This window comes from Excalfactoria chinensis, chromosome 9 (genome assembly GCF_039878825.1).
Source record: "Excalfactoria chinensis isolate bCotChi1 chromosome 9, bCotChi1.hap2, whole genome shotgun sequence".
In the NCBI taxonomy this organism is placed as follows: domain Eukaryota; kingdom Metazoa; phylum Chordata; class Aves; order Galliformes; family Phasianidae; genus Excalfactoria; species Excalfactoria chinensis.
The window spans coordinates 6,662,188-6,687,556 of NC_092833.1; the positions used below are offsets into that span (position 1 = coordinate 6,662,188).

General features: G+C 40.5%; 1 protein-coding gene across 15 annotated transcripts; it reads left to right on the plus strand.

Moving 5' to 3' along the window:
- The first annotated feature begins 1,955 nt into the window (after positions 1 to 1,955).
- Positions 1,956 to 24,430, plus strand: ZBTB38 (zinc finger and BTB domain containing 38). 15 transcript variants are annotated; one of them, XM_072344165.1, is made up of 4 exons: positions 1,956 to 2,068; positions 2,753 to 2,818; positions 8,124 to 8,234; positions 18,492 to 24,430. In XM_072344165.1, exon 4 carries the CDS (start codon positions 18,492 to 18,494, stop codon positions 22,071 to 22,073), a length of 3,582 nt encoding a protein of 1,193 aa, XP_072200266.1. In that variant the 5' UTR covers positions 1,956 to 2,068; positions 2,753 to 2,818; positions 8,124 to 8,234; the 3' UTR covers positions 22,074 to 24,430. The 15 variants fall into 15 exon arrangements, with proteins under 15 accessions (XP_072200266.1, XP_072200275.1, XP_072200279.1 ...); XM_072344168.1 differs by lacking the exon at positions 1,956 to 2,068 and adding an exon at positions 3,706 to 3,756 and having other exon boundaries at positions 2,317 to 2,818; XM_072344178.1 differs by lacking the exon at positions 1,956 to 2,068 and having other exon boundaries at positions 2,285 to 2,818; positions 8,124 to 8,230.
- The last annotated feature ends 939 nt before the right edge of the window (positions 24,431 to 25,369 follow it).

A 25,369-nucleotide genomic window follows, 5' to 3' on the forward strand; every position in this document is an offset into this window, starting at 1 on the left:
GAAATAGCCCATTGAAGTAATAGGTATGCATAAAGATTTGGACAAGCTCGTTCCTCTGTTCAGTGTGAGATGTTTATTCCTTTGCTGTGTTGGCTACTGGCAAGCTTTTGCTGGTCCCTGAATCACAACCCAAAACGCCTTGCTGTGTCTCTGGTGGAACAGTGTTTTTCTGAGAGAATGAGAATGCTTACCGCAAGCATGGAGGAGCAGATAGACTTATTGAGATGCTGCTCAAATCTGTCCTTTTCAGCAAATCATTACCTTCAAGCAAACCTAGCACTTGGTTCCCACATTGTAATACGGTAAACTTAACAGACTGCTAAGAAGACCTGAATTTTTCCTTCTGCAGGTTTCAAACAAAACATGACAGGCCCAATGGTATATATTTGACAAAGAGATTAACATTAACAGAAACCCTCAAAATAAATCTGTACACAACAATCTTTTAAATTTAAAGTTTATATTACACTGCCACGTGTATAACCAGACATCTATTAATTTTAAAAGCTCTGACCAAAAATATCCAAATACACGATGGCAAAAAGCCTAACTGATTTTGAAATCGTGTATCGGAATAGCAGTTGTTTTGGTCGGTCTGCTCTCCCTTTCTGCTGGCTGGGTTCCCTTTCTGTGTGACAGATGTGCTATTTATGGAAGGGGATTCTGAATATTTTAAAGCACTGACTGCTCGGATCATCTCCTTCCCAGCCTGTAAAATGAAAAAGAACAAAATGCCAAATAATTTCCCAGAGAAGAATCTCCAAACATCTACCTATAAAATCACTGAAAAAGAGGGGGAAAAATTGCCTGTTTTTTACAAGAAGCTGTTTCAAATCCAATACGTTCATACCGCGATCTTTTGTTGTTGCTTTGCAACCTTTCCTTATTTAATGCAATGCTTAACAGCAGTTTTCACTGTCAAAAAACAAGCACTGTTTTAGAAAAAATACATCATAGCATAGTTTGGTTCCTAAGAAACCTTGAAAATGTGGTGCCTCGCTTTCCCAGCTCTATTGGCAGGTCTAATGAAAAATAGTGCTTCCCTGTACATACCCAGCCTCAAAAGTATCTGTTTATTCCAGTGCTGAGCAGAAAGCATTTATATTCACTTATATATACATTCAAAAGTAGTCACCTAAGAAATATTTCAGTGATGTATTTTCAGAGCAAAGTGTCATGTTCGCTGTTCTGGCTGTGTATTGGATATTGGCTGGCGGTGTTTGGGCTGGAGGGAAGGAAGCTGTGAGAAGGCACTGAAGGTGGAGAGTGGGGGGTAATTTGCGCTATTAACAGATCTTACGGTTTGTTTTACCTTAAACGATGCTTTACTCCTCTGGGAAAATAATTCAGGTCAGAATAAGCTGTGGCACGGTGCTCTCATTCTCCCTTTGGAGATACAGCGACAGTGCAAATAAAAACGGTTTTATTTATTAGGGATATTAAAAAATACTGATAAGCAGTCTTCAATTTTTACTATTGTTATTTTTATTTGCTCTGCATTTTTTTCCTTACGTGTATGAAATATTCTGTTGTGTTTGGGATTATTCCAGGAAATCAGCCTTTTTTTTTTTTTTTTTTTTTTAAAACACTTGCAATCTATACAAATCTCATTCCCACAATTACAATCTCTGCAGAGGATGACAGCAATTAAACATATGCAGCAGAACAACGCGCGTGTGCCATTAATCTCAGAAGGCAACGGAAAGACGTGAAGAATGAGACCAGATTTTTAAAATCATTTTTATTTCTGCAGCTGCAGTCCAATATTTCAAAATTATTTTTCCTTACAGACAACGAGAGCACTTTAGTAGCTGTACTGACCTCCATGATGTCAGAATGTCATTGTGCAACCGTAGCTAAGAAAAGCCTCTGAGGGAAAAAAAAAAACAAAGGAGCTTTGCATCTCCCAATAACATGAGATGTGCGCACACTGTGTGTAGCATCTTGGAATTCGGATTGCGGTAGTGAGTTGCTGCTTTCAGTTTGATTAGACAATCATTGTTTCATTTTCCTTGCTTTGACAGCGAGTGTGCTTGTATGCTGCTTAAGTCTTCTTAGTGCTATCTAGGTCAGTATACTTATGCTTTTTTTCTTTAGGTCTGACAGATAACGTTTGAAGGAAATTAGCACCAATTTTCTTTTTCTTTTTTGTTCTATCTGAGGGTAGAACAATATTTCTATAATTGATCAGAACTGTACACCACAGCACCTACCATTTCTGCATTGCAGATATTTTTAGCTCTCACACTGCTTGTGGTTAACAGGGTGTAGCGTAGACACAGACAGCTGATCTTGCAGGCAGACCCTGTGCTCGTGTGGTTTGTCAATACTGCTCAGGATTTTGATGGACTGCAAAAGAGAAAAAAGCAGAAAGGAAAAAAAGAGTGTTTTATTTTAATGAACGTTGCATCTTCAGTTATGATGTTTTTCTATCGTAGTCTTTTTGTTTTTTAATTCTAAAACCTAAAAACCAGGAAAGCACAGCTTCCGGGATTTAGTATGTGCGATACGACATCTTTCTGCATCGAGAGGACGCCACCGTAGTCAATCCAGCCTTTCTCCAATGAGCAAGAAGATCGTTTTGTTTTCCTCGGCAGGCGGACTCAGCCACTGCACAGGCAGATTTTGATAAGAGTTTGAAATGCCTACTACTGTATCACTGTAGAATTTGGAGTTTGCTAACAGTGTTAGTGACTGGAGCTCATCTTGCATCACCAGTTGATGACAATTTTCTTTGTTCCCTCCCACCCAGTTGAACCAAGACTCTGTAGCTGATACGCAATGTCACTTGCAACATTAATCAGATACTGCATTTAAGGTGAGCTGTCCCTTGCCTCCTCCCTTACCAGAGCTGTGCTGCAGTATGTATCTTACTCCTGCGAGCCTAAAATGGCAGGCAGGATTAACGTTGCTTGTGCTGTGTGCATGCTGTGTATTGAATTCATTATACCGTGCCTAGTATCTCAAATGTGAGTATGTTAAATGGTCTGTGTGCCATATCATGCAGTAGTGAAGACTGGCTTGTGCTTCATTACAGGCTTAGATATTTGAGCATCACCTTAAGAATTCTTTTTCTTTTGCAATGTGGTGAGCTGTTAGCTTGTCATCACGTTCAAACTACATTATTAGCCCGTGGAAAGGGGGAAAAAAAAAAACAGAAAGAAAAAAAAAAGAAGCAAACCGTGCTTCCAGATGGTGTCACCCTTTTTCTTCTTGCGTTTACTGTAGTTTAAATAATGTATATTGTATTGTTAATTAATGTGAATATCGAATTAAAGCACTTGAAACTTACATATTTATTATGCAGGTAGGAGGCACGTCGAATCTATTTTTAACTCTTACGCAGTCCACGTTGTGCAATGGGCTTTGGTTGTCGAGTTTATATTTTCAGCTGTGATATCAATAGGCTGATTTTCAGTAAATGTGACAAGTGGCCTTTGCAGTGGTCAGCTTCCAGCTCCGAACACTCCGAGGAGGAGAAAAAAAAAGCAACAACCTTGCGTTGCAGTTTCGGAAAACCTTGGATGAGGACATTTTTTTTTTCCCCCCACTCCTGCTTTCCCTATTGATAAAGTCAGTTCTCCTGATCACGGTCTATTCAAGCTGCTTCCCAGCTGGTTTTTTGACAACTGCTTCTAAAAAAAAAAAAAAAAAAAAATTATCAAGAAGACCAAGAATAGAATTTCTCTCCATCGCTTTTGATAGGAATGGCTGGGTGCACTGCCCTGCTGCCACTGCACTAAGTGATACACGCAGGTAGGTTCAGATTTGCATGTTTTACTGATTTCTTCGGCAGCGTTGCAAGAACATGAAATGGGCTTTGGAATGTGGCTTTCGGATGTTTTTTTTTTAAAGTACTAATTTGTTAATGACAACAACAGTGTCGAACTGTTGGCTTCGGATATTGGCATGACGATTGTTTTTATCTGCTTTTAAAAAAATCTATTGTGAAAGTGGAGCAATGGTGCCTGTTAAAAGAATCGTATGTTCTAAGGGCGTGGCAACGCTTCTGCAACAAAAGAATTTTTGAAAACCCCATTGATTCAATCCCGTTTTAAAGCTGACTGTAACCACCACTCAGCATGCACTGAAAAGGCACAAATAAAAATGGAGGTAGATAAGAAAAATGAAAAACATTCCAATTGCTGCAAGCGGTTTTCTGCGTTTTGTGCGAAATATTAAATAGCGATTAATGTGCCCAATGCTTATTTTTGCAGTGTTGGCTACAGACATAAACCTGCAGTATTCCTTTTTATTTTAAGGTAGAAGGACTTTATAGAGAGAGATTGATATCGATGGCCCTGTCAGCTCACACTGTGTGTCGGCTCACTGAAGTGTGTTTTACTTCACAGAAAAAAAAAGGTTATGAAAGAAAAGCTGAACAGCCTTAGGTACAAAATCCTGACGTTGAGCATTAGGAATAAAACGAATTCTGAGTACTGCACTACTTGCACCAACTTTCGTAATATATTTGTTTCAGATTAATACTGGGCCAGAACCAGTTTCCTTGGCAACCAAACCCTTCTAAAAGATGCAATAGTGGAGATGTAAAATGAAGTTATTCTCTTTTGTAGCAATACCACAATGCAAATGGAAATTTCACAGTTAAGTTTCTTTGCAGTCCTAAGTGGGAACCTGATCTTGTTCTGTGTTTCCACGCGGCTATCATTTATTAAACGATGCCGTGTTTATGAAGCTGTACAAAGAAAAAGCCATTTTATTCCTGCTTTGCTGTGGTTGTTTCCAGAAACGTACCCTAGTTTCCTTTTCTGATGTCTTGCATGTAGGTCAAAGTTTGTACTGTGTGTATGTGAAGTGATAGTTTCATTATTACCAATAGAAAGATATCACTGAAACACTGATTAGCAGAGAAACGTAGAGAATCAGAAGAGTGTTTAAACCTCCTTCCACCTTTGCTGAGTTCAGCCATGGGAATGCTAATAAATCTTTTAAACAGTGGGCACGTTCTGATGGTCCATGAAAGATCTGTTTATCCATACTGGGAAAGAACTTGTGTAGGATTGAAAGCAAGATTTTATAAAATGAGCTCGCTTGTAGTCTATGGTGATTTGCAGACCTCACAGATGTTGCAAAAATTAAGTCTTATAATTCCTTGTTCTATTTTTAGCTGATATTTTAACAATATCAGTGAACCCAAATCTTATGTGTACCACAATAACAGATGTTACCAGGTGTCTCCACTGTTCTTACAATGTAGTGCATCTCCTTGTGGATCCCCTTTGTACGTGACTTGAGAAATTCTCACTGCTGCAGCGAGACTTTTGCAGCAGGGTAGCCATTTTCCTTTCATGTCCTTGACTTTAAAATGACTAAGAGTATTTTGCTTCAGATGAGGACCCAGCACTGAAAATTAATACAGATGAGGTATTGAGAAGCGCAGCCAGTTACATTAATAATAGCCCTGTCATTTTCAGTGCTGTCAAACAAATTCTCATTTATTTCTAAATATAACACTTCAGTACATTACAAAGATGCAGAGTAAAACTGTTCAGGAATAGGATTGTTGCCATCTACGTTGGGTGGTGCTTAATAACGATGATAAAACCCATTTGATTCAGAATTATGAGACAAGTTTGGTGCAGTGCAATATTTTCCAGTTCCACCTAAAGAAACTGAACTGAAAACGTAATAGGCAGCATTTCCCCAGTGATGTATTAAAGGTGGCTTTAATTTCTTATTTATTTATTTTTCTCCAGTAGTTGGCTCCTATTGATTTTTTTTTAGTCTGAAACATGATACAGAGTGCGCCATTACATGTAGGTACCAAAACTGCATTTCCTTGTTTATATTGTGTGTGGTTATTTTTAAAGGAAGTTGCTGAGCTCATGCTTTGCAGAAGCAATCTATTTATTGCCATTGATATTTATCTTTCGGGAGGAGGGGGTACTTTGAGTTAAACTGTTTTCACTCTGTCTTTCTGTTCAAATATATCCACTCAAAGCGTTTAAAGAAAGCACAGCTCTGTTACATGAGCACGCTTCACCACGCTTATTCTAAATCTAACTCTTTTGTTAGGGGGTGCAAGTCCTCTCGTAATTAATATGACTGGGCTCAAGTGCTTTCATGATTCTGGAAAAACTCACTGGCAGCCTACGAGCAGAAATTCCTTCTAGCCAAAGAAACTGAATTATTTATTAAGGAGGATTCTAGTAATTAGCAAGCTGTTTTCATTTTGACTGTTTTACATGGTTTGCTGTATACATTTTAATGGCAGTTGAGACCATCTAATGCAGTGTCAGAACGTTACAGCCAGAGCTGCAATACAAAATGTGCAAATCCCATCCATTTTATTCGCTTTGGCTAAAGGGGCAACCAGGGCAGATAGAAACAGGTGCGGTTTTTCACACCTCTAGCACAGCTTCTCAGATGCTATTGTGGGAGAGCACGGGGGTTTTGTCCAGTTTTATCTTGGAAGCCTTTTGATAATTACGCTTTATCCATGCAAAGTCCATTTCTGCCTAATGGAAAATCTACACAAAACCTGAGAAAAAATGCAATGAAAAATAACTGAATCAGACATTATTTTGCTTGATTTTTACCAGCGTTTCTGATTAGGGTTATTTCTGGCTCTGAACTTCATTTTGATTTGAAACTGCAGGTCTCACAGTGTGGTACTGTGTGTCGAGATCATATTTGTCAGACTATTGTGCAGAGGCTGTGCTAGTAAAGAACAAGTAACAACCCTCTGTGGGCACCTAGTCCCTCTGTTATGTTTTATCAGGGGAATTGTTTCATCGTGTTTTAGAAGGGCTTTATTATGTCTAGTATTACATTCGAATTCTAGTGTTATCAAATTTGGAAATACTTCAGCTCTGATAAGGTCCCTTTACCACTGGATTCCTCCAGTGTGATGCTTAATTTTCCCATTCAGCATAAGATCTGACAGTCATTTGTGTATAGAGATGTGCTTATGACTTCATTGATGTTTGAGATAATAATGTTAGTCTCCTTCATTCTGGCCTTTGTTACATGCATACACAACCTTTAGAATATTTACTGAAATCAAGATACGCTAAAATACGTACTTAGCTAACATATAAATGCTTGTATTTTTGCATTTTAAAGCCCAAGTGATGGATCCTGTAGTTCCTGTATACTGTTATTTACAAAGATAGGATAGTACGTTTGCAGATGGAAGATGCATCTGTGACTACTTCCTGCAACAAAGATGTCCGCCAGCTCAGTCATGGTGCCTTATCTGAAAGCTTTTGTGGTTGCTCTATGGAATAATTTGCTTTTGCTTAGTATGTTTGGAATGCAGCCATGTTCTAAATAATTTTAAACTGCTATATGAAAACATTACTAGAGTGTTTGATGTACAATGACATAAAATCTGGAGGTTTCGCAATGGTGAGTCATTTAAGCAGAGTTACAGGAAGCGTAGTCCAGAGAGCGAGAGTTGTCCAGAAAAGTCTTATGAGAATATCTGTGACAAAAAAAAAGGGAAAAAAGGGAAAGAGGAGAAACACAAGGCCTGAAAGACTGCAAAAATGCGTGGAGGCTTTCAAGATAAAGAACAACTTGTAATTGGTTTTGGCGATTTCGGTGGAGTCAAGGGAGCTGCGAGTAATTGCCATTTTTTCTTCCCACACCATGATTTGTTTTCTAAATGGGCAAGACAGATCATCCTAAAGACACTGGTTTTCCACTGACCTTACTGTAAAATTCGGGAATAGACTGACTTAGCAAGTTGTGAAGCCTTCATTATTTGATGTGTTATCAGGTGGGAACAAGTTGGAAATAGCTGAGATGGGGGAAGGGAAGTAGAGCCAGGCTTGATTTTAGTTTAATTTTTTCAGTGGTCCCAATAAAAGAATTGGTTTTAAACCATCCTTAGATTTCTTTTTAGGATACATTGTGAAATACAGTGTCCAGTTTACACTACACAGGTTAAAGCACAATGAAATAATGCAGGCAGAAGCCATGTTTGTGTTTGGTTAACAGTACTGCTTTATTACTGGTATGTTGCAAGCCTCCCAGATGTAGGTTTACAGTCCCACAGCATTCCAAGAAAAACTCAGATGATACAACTAACAGATGTATCTGGAACCTGGTACTTGTCCTGTAATTCAGTCATTAAATTTGGATGTTCCACTTTGCAGGCTGACTGACAGCCACAGAGTTCTCAAAATGGCTGAGATGATCTCGCTGAACATGCCTGTCGATACCACTTCTAAAAGACTCTAACTGAGGAACAGCCTGATTTTAGGTGGGTAAGTTTATGGGGTGAACATGGCAAGCGAAATACAACTGAAATATTTAACCCTTTGAAACCACGGCATGTCATGACCTTGGTTAAATGGCTACCTTTTTAAGAATCATTTAAAAGACTGCTCTTGCTACATAGATCAGTTTTGTTGGATTTGTTCAGCTCCTGCTGGGCTTCTGTTGCTATAGAGGTTGGAGAATTAAATCAAACAGAATGTTTGAAACAGGCTGTTCCAGGTTGTTAAAGCCTCCAATGACTACAAACCAAACATATTGGCAGGTAAGCAAACCTCCTGAGCCTGCCATAATGTTACATCTGGCAATAGATCCCAGTCACCAGGGTTCATTACCAATTGGTGCCGTATGGAAAAGGCAGAGGAACTCTCAGAATGCTAACACCAATTCCTAATACAGTTGTTGTATGTAATTCAACCAAAAACTGAGAATCTCTACCTCAATATGTGACTGTAATCAGGGGGAGTGAAAAAGCTACTGAATGGTGAGTTGTGAACAGCTCTGTACACATTGCAGTACTGTGATAAATAATATTTCAAAACAAGAATTCTTCATTTGATGTGAAATCTACAAATAGCAGAACTTCACTTTCTTTTTACTGTGAATGTACAATAATAATCACCTTGGTTCAGTTAAGTCTGGCAGCAAGGCTTTAGATCCGAGGTATATAGGTATTAAGTGAAATAATCAGGGAAACTGATTAATTCATTGATTTTGTACGTGGTCTTTTGCATCACAGAGAATAATTCACATGGCAGCAATTTTTGTTGATTTCCTTGGCACTTTTCACCCAAACTTCAGTGGGAAGCAGTTTGTTGGATAATAGGATGGCTTGGCTCGGAAGGGGCCTCAAAGATCACCCCGTGATACTTCAAAAGGGACGTAACAATTAAGGCTACTAGGCGACATGCAGAATAGGGACCCAATTTAAAAACAAACAACAACGACAAAACCCTCTGGAATCCCTGCAACGTGTCAAAATGTTTTCTGTAGTTTACTTTTAATAGGCAGCATCATAAGACACAGAAAATGGTAACAGATTTTCAGAGACTGTAAGATGGCAGCAGTAGTTTATATTAATCAACAAAGCATCTAAATTAGATAAATGCAAGTTACCTGGACTTAAAGAGGCTTCAAAATCTGAGCTGTACCTATTTAAGGTAAATTGCTACAGAATACTTGCTCAGTGTATTTTAGGTAGAATACTGGGCCATAACCTGTTTCCTTGGCAACCACATACGAATGAAAGGTACATTAGCAAAGCTGCAGATGTGTGCCAGTGAATGCTTATTAAGCAGCCCGATGCATTTACATATCATGCGCTAATAATAATGCATGCGTCTTCAACATCACCACAGAAAAAGATTTCTGCGCACGGCCCAATGTGTATTCTTAATACTCAAAGGTTTTAACCCCAAACCTTGTGTTTTCTCTGGCAATTTCTTTGTGATTTTAAATTGCGATTAAACTGGACTTGAAGTTGACACATTAGGCTTGCTCTGCAAGTTGAAATCTTCCTCCAAGACTGTGAATACTTAAAGAACTTCTTCATGACAACAAAATATGGAAATTAAGATTTCCATTATCTTTCATAAATGTGCAGCCATTGCGAATTTGAATCTTGCACCAGCGTACAGATGTACATATGGTTTTTCTGTTCAGCACCGGAACAAACTAAAGCCACTTAAAAGAAAACAAGACTGGTGTTGCTTGTAGCTCTCTGACATATCTACACAAAGAGATATGACCAAGTGTTGTCTTCTAACAGTCAGAGACAGGGAGGAGGAAAAAGGGAAAAATATCAGTCAGAATGCCAGTTGTTCACAGACCTCCAGAATAAGATTTAGATGTAGTGTTTAGGCAGCACTTTGTGTGCAGTTGTTTCCAATGTGCTGTTTTGTTTTATGTTGCGTTGTATATTTACATTTTTAAGATTCATATACTTACGATCAGTTTACTCACTTCAGCAAGTTTATACACATGCTATTTTTGGCCTTTATTCTCAAGGTATTCATTTGTATTTAAAATGAAAAGTGCGTACAGTCCTTTGGGTTAACGATGCCACCCCAACACGATGCACCCTGCAGAAGTCAGTCTAAAATGCCAATCATTAAACAGATGGCAAAAATGGGAGTCTGCAAGTGCTGAGCTTAATTTCAGCTACAATGGTCAACAGAGAAGTTGGTTATATGACCGGTTCAATTAGAGCAAGATTTCCATTTGACTTTCTTTTTCTTTTTCTTGAGTATGAAGTAAGAGAGGTGGTTTCACACTTAACATAGCAGTGCTCAGGAATCATGAGACTACAGGGGAGATGCAAGCTGACAGGTTTTTGTAGTTGTTTTTTGGTTGTTTTTCTTATAGTGCCCCATCTGACCTGAGCTCACTGTCAGGCAGTGAGTTTTACTTGGGTATCTGATGTTAGTGGCTGAGCATGCAACACAAACCAGAGCTACAGACATCAAGGTTTTCTTCCTGCTGCCAGCCTGCTTACTGCTGCAGCCCTCCATTGCCTGCACAGAGGATTTAGGCTGGAGGGCTTGGGTTAGTACAGAATGGAGTCTAAGAATGTTTAAGAGCGCACAGCCAAAGTTATTGTGCGTGTATAAAAACTGCCAAAATTCATTGCCACATTAAGTGGTGATTCAGAGTAATAGCTATCACACATTGCTTTTGGTATGTTAAATTTTAGCAGTATAGAAGTAAAATAAATACATAAATAAAACATTTTTAAGGAACACTGGTGTCCAGTGGTGGCCAGTTAACAGCAGGCCACTAAATCAGGTGTTAGCAGAGGAAAGCATTTTGCTCTGCTTTCAATCTAGCAAGATCTGCTAGGTCAGCTGTAGGAAAGAGCAAAAAGTGCTGTATCTGCCTGGTCCCCAGCACACCTGACTGAGATTAATAGTGGCCCCTGAGCATGCAATTTGCCTGTTGCTCTTGTCAGTGTAGATTTAGATACTTAAAGGTTGGACTATTTTTGTTCTTCTGATAACTGAATGAGCAACAGAAAACAACATAATAATTGTCCAAAATGAAATTACAGGTTTAATTTGATAATTTGGTTGACAACCGTAAACAACAGAAAAATAGAAAACACTGTCTGTAAACGTAGTCTCAGGACTGCAGCTGATCTGTGGTAGCCACAGACTGTGCTGTGTCCCAGGAGTGTGGGAGGACAGAAAGTGGCTTGTCAGCAGCAGAGAAAAAAAAATGAAGACTTAAATGGAAATCATGTCGAGAATGTTCAGAGACAGCAAGATGTAAGGCCTGCTGATGGTTAGTAGCAGCATGACATAAGCTTTTCTATTTTTTGCTAAAGAATAATTAGGATTTATTTGGTATCGCAGTTGCTTCATTTTCTTATTTATTCTGCTGGAGAGACAATCTTAAATTTTTTACATTCAAAAATTGCTTGTGTGTGTTTGTTTAGAGTTAATGAGACATAGAATAAGCCATACCTAAAATGAATTGTCAAAAGCCAGTACACCTTAGAGATAGATCTGATCCTTTGGTAAACATGCCCAGCTCACACAACTTGAGAATCAAGTGATTTCTGCCAGGCTTCCCTGTTCCAGCCAGACCCAGAGAAGCTGGCAGCTGTCACAGGGCTCAGTAACTGCTCCGTCCCCTGCTTCTCCCTTCACTCAGTGGTCTAGGAGAGAAAGCATGTTACGCAAAGCAATACCTTTCCTTTCTTATTTGACAGAAAGGGGAGTGGAACTACTTTGGGCTGGTCTGCTCAAGGGGTGGAGAGCTCTGTTTTTGAACTCAGCAGCATGGCTGGTTGCTTTGGCCTCAGCTGCAAGAGCAAAGGAGAAGGCAGTCCATGCAAACATTTTTCTCCTGGATAGTCTGGTCTGCTCAAGGCATGGAGAAGGAAAGCAGTGGAGTCTAGGCCAAAACCTGCCACTTAAGGGCAATTTTCTAGAGCTGGTAATGCTACATGGAGTTGCCATTGCTGCCCTTAAGACATGAAGCTGAGGAGTACTGAAAGAATATTGGAATGCTTTCCTTTTTTTCCTAGGCAGCATAAGCTCTTTCCTTTCTCCTAAGTAAAAAATACCGTGTGCCACGATTTGCAGAAGTGAGATTGTCAGACTTGAGCAAAGCGTACATGGAGTCTCACTTCAGAAACCTGGGGAGTGTCTAATTCATTTTAAAGAAGTTCACTGACAATTTTCTTTATACCTTGCAATAATACCACGTAAGAAGTAATCCATTTTCTTTGTGTACAGGTGGTTTTACAATGAAGCATTATAGTGAGAAGGTAAAATATGGGGCGTAGCTGAGTTGGCCTTGTAAAGAATTTCTTGCTCTGAAAGAGAGCATCCTTAAGGAACTGATGGGATTGTAGCTCAGACCTACATAAGGAAATTAGCACCTTAAATCACAGTACTGGTCAGAGAAAGTGATTCTTTTTGCAGTGTATTAGCTAGAGTTGCCCTAGGAAAACATAAAAATAATAATAAAAACAAAGCCAATTTTCTTCAACTCTATTACATTATCTATAGACATTAAAATGCCAGGGCATTGAACAGTCAAGTATTAATAAGTTAATGTCTTTAAATCAGGGTATCTGCTGCATGAGTTACTAATGTCTTTGATTTTCAAGACAATTGGAAAAAAACAACAAAATTAATTAAGAGGTAGTGGGAATTGAAAACCTAATCTCCCTTAAATTTGTTTCACATAATCTAAAGAGATACCCATGTTTATCACTGCTCAGTAATGCATGGTTCTTTACTTCTTTTATGGGCTTATAACAGGTTTAATTTAATCCACATTATTGTGTTCTTACTGACAAAATGTTTGTCACAAATACTTTTGTGGCACTTCTTTCATACACCCTCATTAGTACATACTAATATTTATGTACACAAAGTCCAAGACCCCATTAAAGGTAACCTGGATGTGAGTATGGCAGTCTGCCCCTCAGCTGTGTCCCAGATGTTCTGCACCTGACTCAAGGCCCAGCTTTTTCCTCAGCTTTGTGATTCCGAGGACGTGAAGGAAGGGGCAGAGAGAGACAGAATAGATGTGGGAAGGATGTACCGAATCTATGGGAGGATCTGGCTACATCAAATCCAACTAATTCCCTCTTTGTTTAGGCAAACATTTGTTGGTGCTTCTGAAGCACTTGTTTCCTGAGGTGATAAATAACTGAAGCAGTGCGCACAGTGGGGCAAACAACTGCTGGAAAGAAGTTGTCTTCATGAAACCCTGTGAATTTCCAGTCAGATAAGGAACAGAAGGTAACTGCAGATTTACTTAAGGATCCAAACAGAATTTATTTCAGGGATGGTCATTTCAAGGGAATATCTCCTCTCTCTCCTTTCTGGTGTGGATTTGCAGAAGTTCAGTGCTGAGCTGCTTTTCTCCACACGCCTTTCTTCACACCAGAAAGGCTCTGAAGGACAGTTAAGCAAACAAAATCCTTCGTGAGGTATAAGGGAACGCGAAGACGCGGACAGAACCGCACCGATGGCTACAGAGCAAAGGGCCGGACATTAGGGAACCGTTCTCAATTCACAGTAGTTGCAGATAAACAAATCGCCCGGCACGTTAAATGTCACAGAGAGCAGCGTTAACGAAGCGCGGAGCATTTGCAGCACAACAGACACGAGACGCAACGCGGCAGCCGCGCCGCCGAAGCCATCCCGTATTTCACAAGCCACGGGCAAATCCGATTACCGGGATTAGCGCCGCAAAATGGCGGCGGCGCCCTCCCGCCTCGCGCCGGCGGGCCCCGCGCTGCAGGCCGCGCGCCGCTAGAGCCGGCACCTGTCAGTCCGACGCGGCGGGACGCGCCGCCACCGCTCCGCGCCGCTGCCGCCCGCCCCCTGCCCTGGAAGACCCCGCAGGCGTGGTTGGTTCTTAGTCGCCATGTAGCTCAAAACAGTGAGTTGTCGTGCATTCTGCCGTGACGTTGGTGCTTAATCGTCGCTGTCGGTGCTAGCAGAAACCATGCTCTGAGTTAACGTGCGTCGCTGCTTTAGCTCGAGATGCAGTTTAGTCCGAGTGCAGTTAGTGCCCATAAATAGGAAGCGCCTTCGAGCTGTCTGCAGCTGAAGGGCTGCCAAACGTTCGCTGTTCCACGGGGCTGCTTCAAGACAGACAAGTGTACTGACGTGAGGCTGCCCCGTCGCGAGCTGGTGCCGTGTGTACCTGGTAGGGGACCGCCGGGCCGTGCCCTGTGCTGGGGCCGCCGCAGCCTTCAGCTCGCGGCCGCTTTAACCAGAAGAGGGCCCGGGGCTTCTGTGCGCGGCCAGCCAGCTCCACCGTGTGGGCAGCGCGGAGCCCCGCGGGCAGAACGAGGCTGGCGGCTCGTTCCGGGCCGGGCGGCCGTCCTGCCGCGGGGACGGGGCTCCCCTCGGCTCTCGCAGCGACGGCCATAATCGCTGTAGAAGCGCAAGGCTTCTCTGAGCGCTCGTGAGGCTTTAAGGCTGTTTTCGTTCTGAGGAGAAGCTGTCGCAACACGTCTGGACTCGGAACTGAGGGAACGCGTTAGGGATGTAATAACGACGAGGAGTTACAAGGCCTTCGGAGCGGTTCCAGTGGCTGCGGAGTCCTGCCCGCGCTCGCAGTTCTCGTACCCGAAGGTGCTTCCCCTCCTGCTGTCCGAATTCCAAGGCAGAGGAAAGAGTCAGGATGAAAAACTGATCTGAAGTCCGGAGCGCTTACGAGGCTGTAACGTACAGAAGGAGGAAGTATGACAGGGTAGGCCAGGGCGCAAGAATCAGGAGACTGAAATAGAAGCGTTATCGATGTGCTTATAGAAGTCATGGGTCGCCGTTCAGACTGTAGCACTAAGCTGCAAGCCATTGCAAGCTATTCAGTATAATTAGACGTCATTAAGATTTCATTGCATGCTCGAGGCTGTTGGGAGAGCGAGGGGAGCCCAGTGTGGGTGGCCTTGTGTGCCTCCTGCCCAGAGGGACCAGGGAAGCGAGACCTCAGAAACAGCTACAGCCATAAAAGCGATGGTTTGTCATCAAGTACTGAGCTAATATTTCTGTGTAAGCAGGGATCAGGATCGTAGAGCTGGGGGGCTGGCTGTTCTTGTTTGCTTTTTGTGCTGTTTGCTCGGTTTTGATGCCTAGCCCTGTTTCCGCTGTAGAGCAGAACGGTGCCCTGTAAGACAGTTAGATGCTGATGAATGGTCATCATTGCTTGGGAGAGCAGGCTGGAAACAAAACAGAGGTTGCCTTCAGAGTATGCTATTAGCGTGGAATGGAGCTGTGTAACACTGTTATGGCATGTTTCCATAGGGTGAGTGCCAGAAGGCAGTAACATCTTCAGAATCCCAGTAATGATGTTTGGGATTAAAAACCAGATACATTTAAAAGCTGTTATTGCAGATTATCAAGCATCTTGCTGTTTTTTATTTTCCTTAGGTACTGGTCCGACTGTTACTCTGTTGATGTTACCAGCTGGTCTGTCAAGTTTGGGGTCTGAAGGGGAGTAACAGAGTCTGTCGCCGTGTGTCTTGGAGCGCACTTTCCTGACAATAGATATCAGAAGTTCAGCGGGAATTAAAAATAGTAACCCTGGATTGCAACTTCGGTAGTAAAAATTTTCCTAATCGTTATGGATGGTGTTTGTAGGCCTGAAAGATTCCTTGTGATCTCTTTGTTCACTCCAAAGTGATATCGATATAAAAATCATCGCTAGGTTATTCTTTCTGCAGTGCACATATGGAGCTATATCAGCTGGCTGGTTGATATGGTCACTGCAGGATGCAGTATCATCTGTGAGGCATAGCTAGACACACAGCTAGCCACATTTGTATTTGGATGCACCCATCTCTGATCTGTCTGTTAACTTTTAGTACTCTTTTGGTACAACTGTGCTGTGATAGTATTCTCTTGATGTCAGAAAAGGTATTGTCATCTTCCAGTAAACCCGCTCACCTAGAGACAGTGATCAGTCTTTCCCAATGAATTCTGTATTTCTTGGTCACAGTAGCACTTCCTCAGAAACTGAAACGCTGTTCCTGTTTTTGCTGCAGTAACTTCAAATGGAATGTAAAGTATTCCTAAAATATTCCATCTGTGTGTTGTGCGAGGTAGGGCGCTCTGCTTTTACAGCATCTCACGTGTATGTTTGACAAATGGAAGAAGCAAGACAGGTAAAAGGAAGTAGGGAATTAAATGGACTATTTGGGGATTGCTTAGTTTGAAATAGAACATAAAACCACTGGCTCTAAAACAGTACTTGCTCCAGAGTTTCCTGTGTAACTTCACAATGACAATTGTACCAGATGGTTTAGCTCACAGCAAAAAAAAAATTACCCGTCCAAAAAGCGAGCGATGGTTCCTGCCATCTTAACAAAAGGAATCTGGTTTGGTGTTTCACTGAGCATGCTTTGATATCCATGATTCTGGGACAACAAAAGCTGGCAATCTGTGAACGTGCACGTAGAAAATGAAAATATTCACTTCTCTTTTTAGGAGGATAAATTTTGAAATATCTGGTTGTACAGTAAAACTTGTACAATGTTACCATGGTGTTTTTTGTAGGCCTTGCAGATACATGCCTTGTAGTTAAAAAAAAAATAAATCAGATATATTCAGCAAACAGTGAGATGGTACGGCTTTGAGCTAAAGCCAAACGTCTCCTATACAGAAATGCAAAAGCTCAGGCGAGATCCTACAGGATAATTCACCGGGAGGTAGAGCTGGCATCATTTCCTGTGCTCAGGAAATAACTATCAATAGCTCCTGTTGTGAAATGTTTTTGATGTCTGGCAGTTGGTTTCTAGTACTATATCACATGAGCAAGTTAGATGCCATCTCTAACGTTCGCAATGAGAAATAAGAATCAATTATGCAATAGTGGCTGCTGGCTTGAAAAGAAGTGTTATTGTAGTATTCTTTCTGTCATAGACTTCATATGCTAGAGTCTATCTACAATTACTGGGGAGTTTCAGAAAGGAAATAACTACTCAGTTCCCATGTGCTTTATGTTGTCGTGCCAAATGAATAAACATTTCTTAGGTCAAATAAGTGTATTGAACACACATGAGAAACCATGATGTTGTGATTTAAAGGTACAAACCAGTGCATTTGCATTTACAGCCAGTGTGAGTGACCAGATAATCAAAATAATACTTGTCTACATTTCTATCCGTTACAGCAATGAAGTGATTTCCACTGTTAAAACTGTCTTTAGAGTTTTGGCTGTTCATAGGGCAGTACTTTCCTGCTGGAAACACTGGCTATGTTGTAAGGTACAAATATTGCTTCAGAGCGTCATCCTAGAAGTGCAGAATTCTATCTTGTACAACTACATTGTGTTGTACGTGGTTTTTGTGGTTTTTGTTTTTTGTTGTTTTTTTTTCCCCCCCACGATTCGACTTGCAGTGAAATATGTGATGGATTTCTGATGAACTATCCAAAATGTAACCGGGTCAGCTAAAGCAAGAATATGTGGCCACTATATGAGCCTTATTCTCAAAGGATTCCTTCTGAATAGCTTGAGTGAGGGAGCCAGTGCATTCTCAGTAGGCATTGTTGTTTTTTTGTTTATGAAAACTTACCCTGCAATTGGAACTTCATTTCATAGATCTCAAGTCCCTGTTTTAAAATACCATCTTAACAAGATGATCAAATGCAGTTGTGTTGTAAAGTCATTCTTAGAGGAATAGCCGCAGAAAACAGCAGTTGTATCCACAGGATCAGGGCAAATCAGCCTTCCCCTTATATAAGGACTGCCAAATAACTCAACCACGTGCTGGGGGAGTTTCCTCAAGGGTTCAGTGAGTCATTTAGTGTGAATCTGGGCAGATGCAGCTGCTGGCACAAAGGAAAGCAGCAGCTGTGGTTGCCAGTGAAAGGCACATGGTGGGTAAGCCATGAAGGGCAGGGAAGATCACCTGCCTCTTGCTGAGGAGCTACAGGTGTCCCTGCATCCTTGATCTGTGCATAGGTATCTGTTGAGGTGGTAGCACAGTTGGAATAAAATGGGGAATGTGCAACTGATGGATGGGATGATGCATCCACGATTGTAGTATCAGTCAGCTGGGAGAAAATAATTTCTACCTGGATATATACCTCTATATTAATCATCCTGATCCTGAGAAGCCAGGCTACCTTTCGTATCATTGGCAGTAGAGAATTTAAGTAACTTCAACATGAAATACTTTGACAAAAGTTAGGACGTTTAAAAATACAAACTGTAAGAGCAATACAGAACTACAAATTGGATATGTAATTTAAGTGAATCCTTTTTCTTTTTCGTTGTAGATGACAGTCATGTCCCATTCAAAGGATCTCAAGGACGACTTCCATAGTGACACTGTACTTTCTATTTTAAATGAACAGCGCATTAGGGGTATTTTATGTGATGTCACCATAATTGTGGAAGACACCAAGTTTAAAGCCCACAGTAATGTGCTAGCAGCTTCAAGTCTTTACTTTAAAAACATATTTTGGAGTCGTACTATCTGTATTTCGGGCCATGTACTGGAATTAGATGATCTCAAAGCAGAAGTGTTTACAGAAATACTGAACTACATCTACAGCTCCACAGTGGTTGTTAAGAGGCAGGAGACTGTAACAGACCTTGCAGCTGCAGGGAAAAAACTGGGAATATCATTTCTTGAAGATCTTACAGATGTTAATTTTTCAAGCTCCCCCTGCCCTTATGCATACTGCGTTAGTGAGAAGGGGTCTGTCAAAGAGGAAAAACATGAAAAGAGACATGAAGACTCTGCAGTGACAAATGGACCACGAATTACAAATGCATTTTCAATTTTTGAAACTGAAAATAGTTTGTTTTCTCCACTTGATTTGAGAGCAAACTTTAAAAAGGTATCCGAGACTGCACAAACCGCCAACGTCAGCCTTGACAGAAGCAACACTTGCAAAGATGCAGAGCCAGGCAGTACGTTGGCAGAGCACTCCTACGCCGTTTCTTCAGGGGGAGATACTTTTCAAGGAACGCCTCACTTTGAACAGGAAAGCAGCTCTTCGTACAATGCAGGTGAAGACCACTATGAAAATCTCCGAGCTACACCACTCATTCAGCCAGTAAAACAAGCATGTAGTACTACTCCTAAAGCAGCCTTCAAGTCCCAGGCTACTGGTTTGGCTGTAGCAAAAGTACCAGCCTCTGCAATAACCAATGCAGAAGCCCAGCCTGAAACAGTTAATGATCAGAGAATTATTTCCATTCCAAAACCTCAGAATAAAGCAGGAGATCTCCATTTGTCCAGAGAAGAAGAAAACACATCTGCTAATATCTCTGGATCTGTGACAACTGTTGTTGCACCTGCTTACAGCTGTAACTGCTGTGCAAAATCATTCAGTGACAGGGCGTTACTCAGTACTCATCTTCAACTCCATTCAGAGCATCAAGAAACTTTCATATGCAAATACTGTAGCAAACAATTTGCAAATCTAAATATACTGGAAAGTCATGAACAAGTCTGCGTGAGATCAAGTAGCTTATCTGTTCACAGTGGGAATGAACAAAATTTTTCAGATAATTATACTGCTACGGATGGAAGGAATGAGAGTTCATATACAAACACAGAGCCTCTATTGTCTGAAAACAGCATAACTGATTATTCTAATGCAAACTGCGCTTTACCAGAAACGGATCACTTGGTTAAAGTTGTTGATGGGCAGATATTATATACTTGCATAGTTTGCAAACGTAGTTATGTAACATTGTCGAGCCTTCGAAGACATGCAAATGTGCATTCATGGAGAAGAACGTACCCATGTCACTACTGCAACAAAGTATTTGCATTAGCTGAGTATCGCACAAGACACGAGATCTGGCACACTGGAGAAAGGCGGTATCAGTGCATTTTCTGCCTAGAGACTTTCATGACTTACTATATACTAAAAAATCATCAGAAATCTTTCCATGCAATTGACCATCGTCTCTCAGTAAGTAAGAAGACTGCCAATGGAGGCTTAAAACCAAGTGTGTACCCATACAAACTTTACCGACTTCTGCCCATGAAGTGCAGGCGACTACCGTATAAGTCCTACCGAAATTCTACGTTTGAAAACGTTCAAACAAGTAGCCAAGTTAATGAAACTGCTTCTAGTAACTGCTTCATTCAGAGTTCAATTAGTTCTGAGCTACCGCCACTGAATTTTCAAAGTAATATATTAACAAACAACAGAACTCTTGTCTTGGACACTTCTTCATGTAACGATACAGCATCTTCCACAAATCCTCAGAACTCTTCCTCCTGGGGCGTAGGTATCTTAAATTCTGACCTGCAAAGAGACTTATTCACAGCTGACAAAAGAGTTCCCACTGCTACAAAAGACTCTGGTTCTCGTGAGTATGATTCCTCAGTTGTGTCTTTAACTAATGTGAATGAAAATTCAACCTCTGTAATCAGTTACAGCAGTTCTGCCCCCTCTGTTATAATGCACAGTAGCAGAGTTTCGTCAGTAATTATGCACAGTAAAACAATCACTTCTGTAGAAAACAGTAAGACAGAATCATCTAATAGCGTACCTAGTCAACCTGCAAGTGATGATTGTAAGTATGGGTCAGATAACTACGGAAAATGTATTACAAAATCAAAACCTATTAAGGAGAAAAAGAAAGCAGTGCTCTGCAACAAAGCAGAAGCAGCTGAGGATACGCAGCACATCCAAGGATCTGGAGGTTCATCTAGTAAAACCACTAATACTTCTGAAGAGTCGAGTAAAACTGAGACGTATATTGCAAAGCCCGCCTTACCTGGAACATCTACTGACAGCAATGTTGCTCCTCTTTGTCAAATAACAGTAAAAATCGGTAATGAGGCTATTGTTAAAAGGCATATATTAGGATCTAAACTATTCTGTAAAAGGGGACGAAAATCTAAACATGAGTCCAAACAGGACAATCTAAATGAGGAATCAGAAACGGAGATAAAAGAGAAAAGCCCATCTAGGCTCTATAGCTCAGAATGCCTGGAGCTGACAGAAATGTGTGATGATGTAAGTGATCAGGACTCCAGTGATAAACCCTGGAGACCGTATTACAATTACAAACCAAAAAAGAAGTCTAAACAGCTAAGAAAAATGAAGAAGACCAAATGGAGGAAAAAGCACGGGAACAGGAGCACCATTATGGAAAGTCATGGTACGTGCAGTCGAGAGTATGCGCTCAGGAGCACTCCTGAAGACAAGGCAGTCAGTCAAGAAGAGAACACAGAAATGCCCAGCCTTCACTGTGAGCTCTGTGAAGGAGATCAGAACTCCACTACAGAAACTCAAGAACATGTACATTGGCACGTGTCTACTTCAAAGCCTTACATTTGTGAATTATGCCAAAAACAATTTCAAAGTCCATCCACATTAAAAATGCATATGAGGTGTCACACGGGGGAAAAGCCCTTCACCTGCAAAACGTGCGGTAAATGTTTTTCAGTCCCTGGAAATTTACAGAAACACGAACGTATTCACCTGGGCGTCAAAGACTTTGTCTGCCAGTACTGTAATAAGGCGTTCACTTTAAATGAAACACTCAAAATACATGAAAGAATTCATACTGGAGAAAAACGCTACCACTGTCAGTTCTGCTTACAGAGTTTCCTCTATCTTTCTACCAAAAGGAACCATGAGCAAAGACATATACGTGAGCATAATGGAAAAGGATATGCTTGCTTTCAGTGCCCCAAAATTTGCAAGACGGCAGCTGCTCTGGGAATGCACCAGAAGAAACATCTATTCAAAAGTACAGGTCCACAAGACAGAAAAGAGCAGTTCTGCAATGAAAGCGCCCAGCTGTTGGAAAATCAGCACTTCCTTGGCTCAGAAGGAAGTGAAGGGAAAACCATACAAAATGTAACTCCAGAAGTTGTACTCTGAGTGACAGTTGTGCAAAAGAGAAGAAAAATACAAAACTATATGTTGGAGAAAACGTAGATGCATCGAATGGGGAAAATTCTCCACCCAGATAATTTACAAAGGTCCTCATTTAAACATATGTCAATATATGCAAACAAAGGAAAAATAACGCTGAAGAGAAAAACTGTTATTTGCAATAATACAAGCTTAATTTGAAAGACCCCAAATAGTTTTGGCAGAACAGCCTTCTAGCTTACGTGTGGAGAGAAAGAAGGAAAAAATACAAGACCAACCAAACTCCTTCTACTTAAAGCTAGAAGAAACTCGCCACTGAACTGTTCTACAGTGCTGTTTTTCAGTCAGTCATTCTGGACAAAATAAATATGTAAGTTCAAATCATATACTATAGAAGGAATTTTTGCTGCAGAAATCATATGTTGCTTTTTTTTTTTTTTTTAACAAAAGTTAATGTGTTTATAAGCAAATCGTGATTTAGTGTATTCTACAGTGAAGGTGGGCAATGTTTCATCAGTTTGGGTCTGCTGAAGTACAGTTGAGTTTTGGAGTGTTTTTCTGTAACTCAACATTTACAAAACATACACAAAAGTATAAACCTTTTTTCCTTTCTGTTTTCAGTTTTGTAGTTACCGTATTAAGCATTAAGTCTGAGTGCTTGTGCAGAAAGTATGCCAGGTTAGAGGCATCTCTGGAACGTTTAATGAAGATTCAGTGCACATCATAGTAGCCAGTCTTCCAAATGGCAGAAGTTCTGAATGATTGAACTGTAACGTTATTCAGGTAATCTGTTGAAAGAAAATTGTCCTCATTAAGTAGTGTTGTTTGAAGAACTCTATAATATAAATGTCCATCTCCTGGTGAGTCTGAAACTGCTGTCTTTTAGAAATACCATTCTTCTCAGCAGAAGAAGAGGAGCTGAGAGAGTCTTCCTCCACATCCTGGTGTAATGCCTGGACAACAAATGACAGTGCAGCTCCCAGTGAATGCTTTGATTTTCGGGAGGAAGAGCTAAAAAATCAGATTTTTGCTTCCATGTATATCCCTGAGGCAGTTTCCACATATAACAGGGATAGGGCCAATTTGTGGGATTCCTTGTCATCCCCGTGCCTTAAATGCAATATCAGTACTTTGTACGTCCCAGTGTCTCATCCCAGGCAAGCTTCGTCTCAGTGTCCCTTGGTCAAGCACGGTAGGCCCAGAGCAGAGAAGCGGCAGCATCGTGTTGCCGGAAGGAGCCACGCTGGCCTTTCTGCTTCCTTTCTCCTGCCGCACCACAACGTTCCGGTGAGCCTTCTGGCTGAGCAGTTTGCATTCACCAGGAATCAGGAGGGTAAGCTTCCGAAAGAAGACATGACTGAAATTAGTAGTTACAGTTAGTCACATTTTCACAAAATAGTGTTTATTTAAACCAAAATGAAGAGGTTTAAAAAGTTGAAGAGGTTAAATGTCTACAAGTTGCATATTATATCATAGGGCTCTGTTGTACTCGATCTGCACTTCCAATTTGTTATGTACATTCATTGTTACAAAGTGTTAAAAGTGTTTTAAGTCTGGACAAAGGTCAGTGAACCTCAACTTAATTCTATGTGCAAATATGGTACACAATTTGTTTACTTGGTTTTCCTGAATATTCTAAAGGAAATTATAGCTTGGGTATGATAAAATTACAATTGAAATTATAGTACAGTATTGATTGAAGTAATAATGTAGTCCACTTATTTATCCTGTCATTGATGAACGCTGTGAACCCTTTGAGAAATGTTTGGTTTCATAGCAGTTTTGGTTCCATTTTCAATTAGGATAATAGCAGAATAAACACAGGAAAGTATGATGATGTTTCAAAGGAAGTACACGAGGATATTTTCTAAGTGGACTCGTATGATGGTGATAATTATAGACCAAAGCAAATAAGGTAGAATATTTATACATATAAAGATAATTTTACAGATATTTTATATAACTGTATAGTTCATAAGAAAAATATTGATAGCTTGTGTTAGGTTTGGGGGGGGTTTGTATATTTTGATAAAAACACAATGACTTTGTAACTCTGTATATTACCTACAGTTTATAGCAAAGGAGTTTTAAGATGGCAATGTCATGTTTATAGTTCAATTGTGGCACTTTTACTACAAGTAACACGTTGAAGTAATGAGTTAAGTATTAATGACCAAATTAGAATTAAAATAAGTGTAAGAGAAAGTAAATACTGTATGTTGTCAAAGACTGTAATTTGCTGCATCTGTATTTTTGTTTAGAAGAAAATATTAAATGCAGATGTTAAGGATTGATAAAGAGTCTAATTTTATTTTTAGAGAGAGTTATTATAACTGTTTTTGCTTGATTAAAATAACCTCTTCCTATTTTTCTGTAAGTCTCTCCATTTTTTAAGTGAACACTTAATCTGTACAGACCAGAGATATGTGTCTTCTACCATATGTTTCATTATGAGATTAAGCAACACAGTTGCCAAACGCTCCCTCTGTTAAAGTCAGAGCAGTGAATTGAGAACACGCCAGAACTCAAGGGAAGGGACAGCATCTGCTGGCATCCTGCAGTCATGGGTGAACAGAATCTACCTGTTCGGTACCTTAAAGGAGTGGAAGACAGGTAAACTGTGCTTAATGCTTTGCAGCATCTTAAACGTGTTTTCACGATGACCTACGACTTCAAAAATCTTACTCGGAAATTAAATTCTGATAGTATAGAGTGTGTATTTTATGCTCTGCACTTCCAAGGATTTGGGACGACTGCCAGTACGTGTAGTGTCTTAACTGCATAAGAGAATATGAAGATATAAACCCCCTTCAGATAGGTGTCACTCCTCAGTAACTTGCATTTAAAGTTAAGCTAAATTATTTAGAGCATTTGGGGATGGTCCTCAGTAGAGATGCACACCTAAACAAAGAGAATCAGAAGTTGGCTACGTATAATATGTGTATTTTCTGACCTATTTAAAAAATTAATTAAAAGTTACTTCAAAGCAAGGTGATGTTAAGTTAAACAGTGAACTCCAGCTGTCATGTCACCTTCAGGAGTGTTATGGAAGACCTTCAGTCACATATCTATGTCAAAACTGTTGCAGCGCAGTTAGCCGTACCTCTTCCTTCTCTGCTTGAGTTTTCTGTCCCAAAGCTCTCAGCTCTGAGCCGGGCTCAGCACCCACAGGTCAGACATGGCGCACAACTAGAAGCCAACTGTAGATAATCAGATCCCTCAATTTGTGCTATTGAGGAAGCCGTCACTTCTAGCAGGTAAAAATCAGCTTATGCAAACCCGCGTCTTTGTGCGAGTTTGTG

Excerpts from the sequence above, each read along its gene's own strand:
- ZBTB38 (XM_072344165.1), top strand. The coding sequence starts at position 18,492 with ATGACAGTCATGTCCCATTCAAAGGATCTCAAGGACGACTTCCATAGT.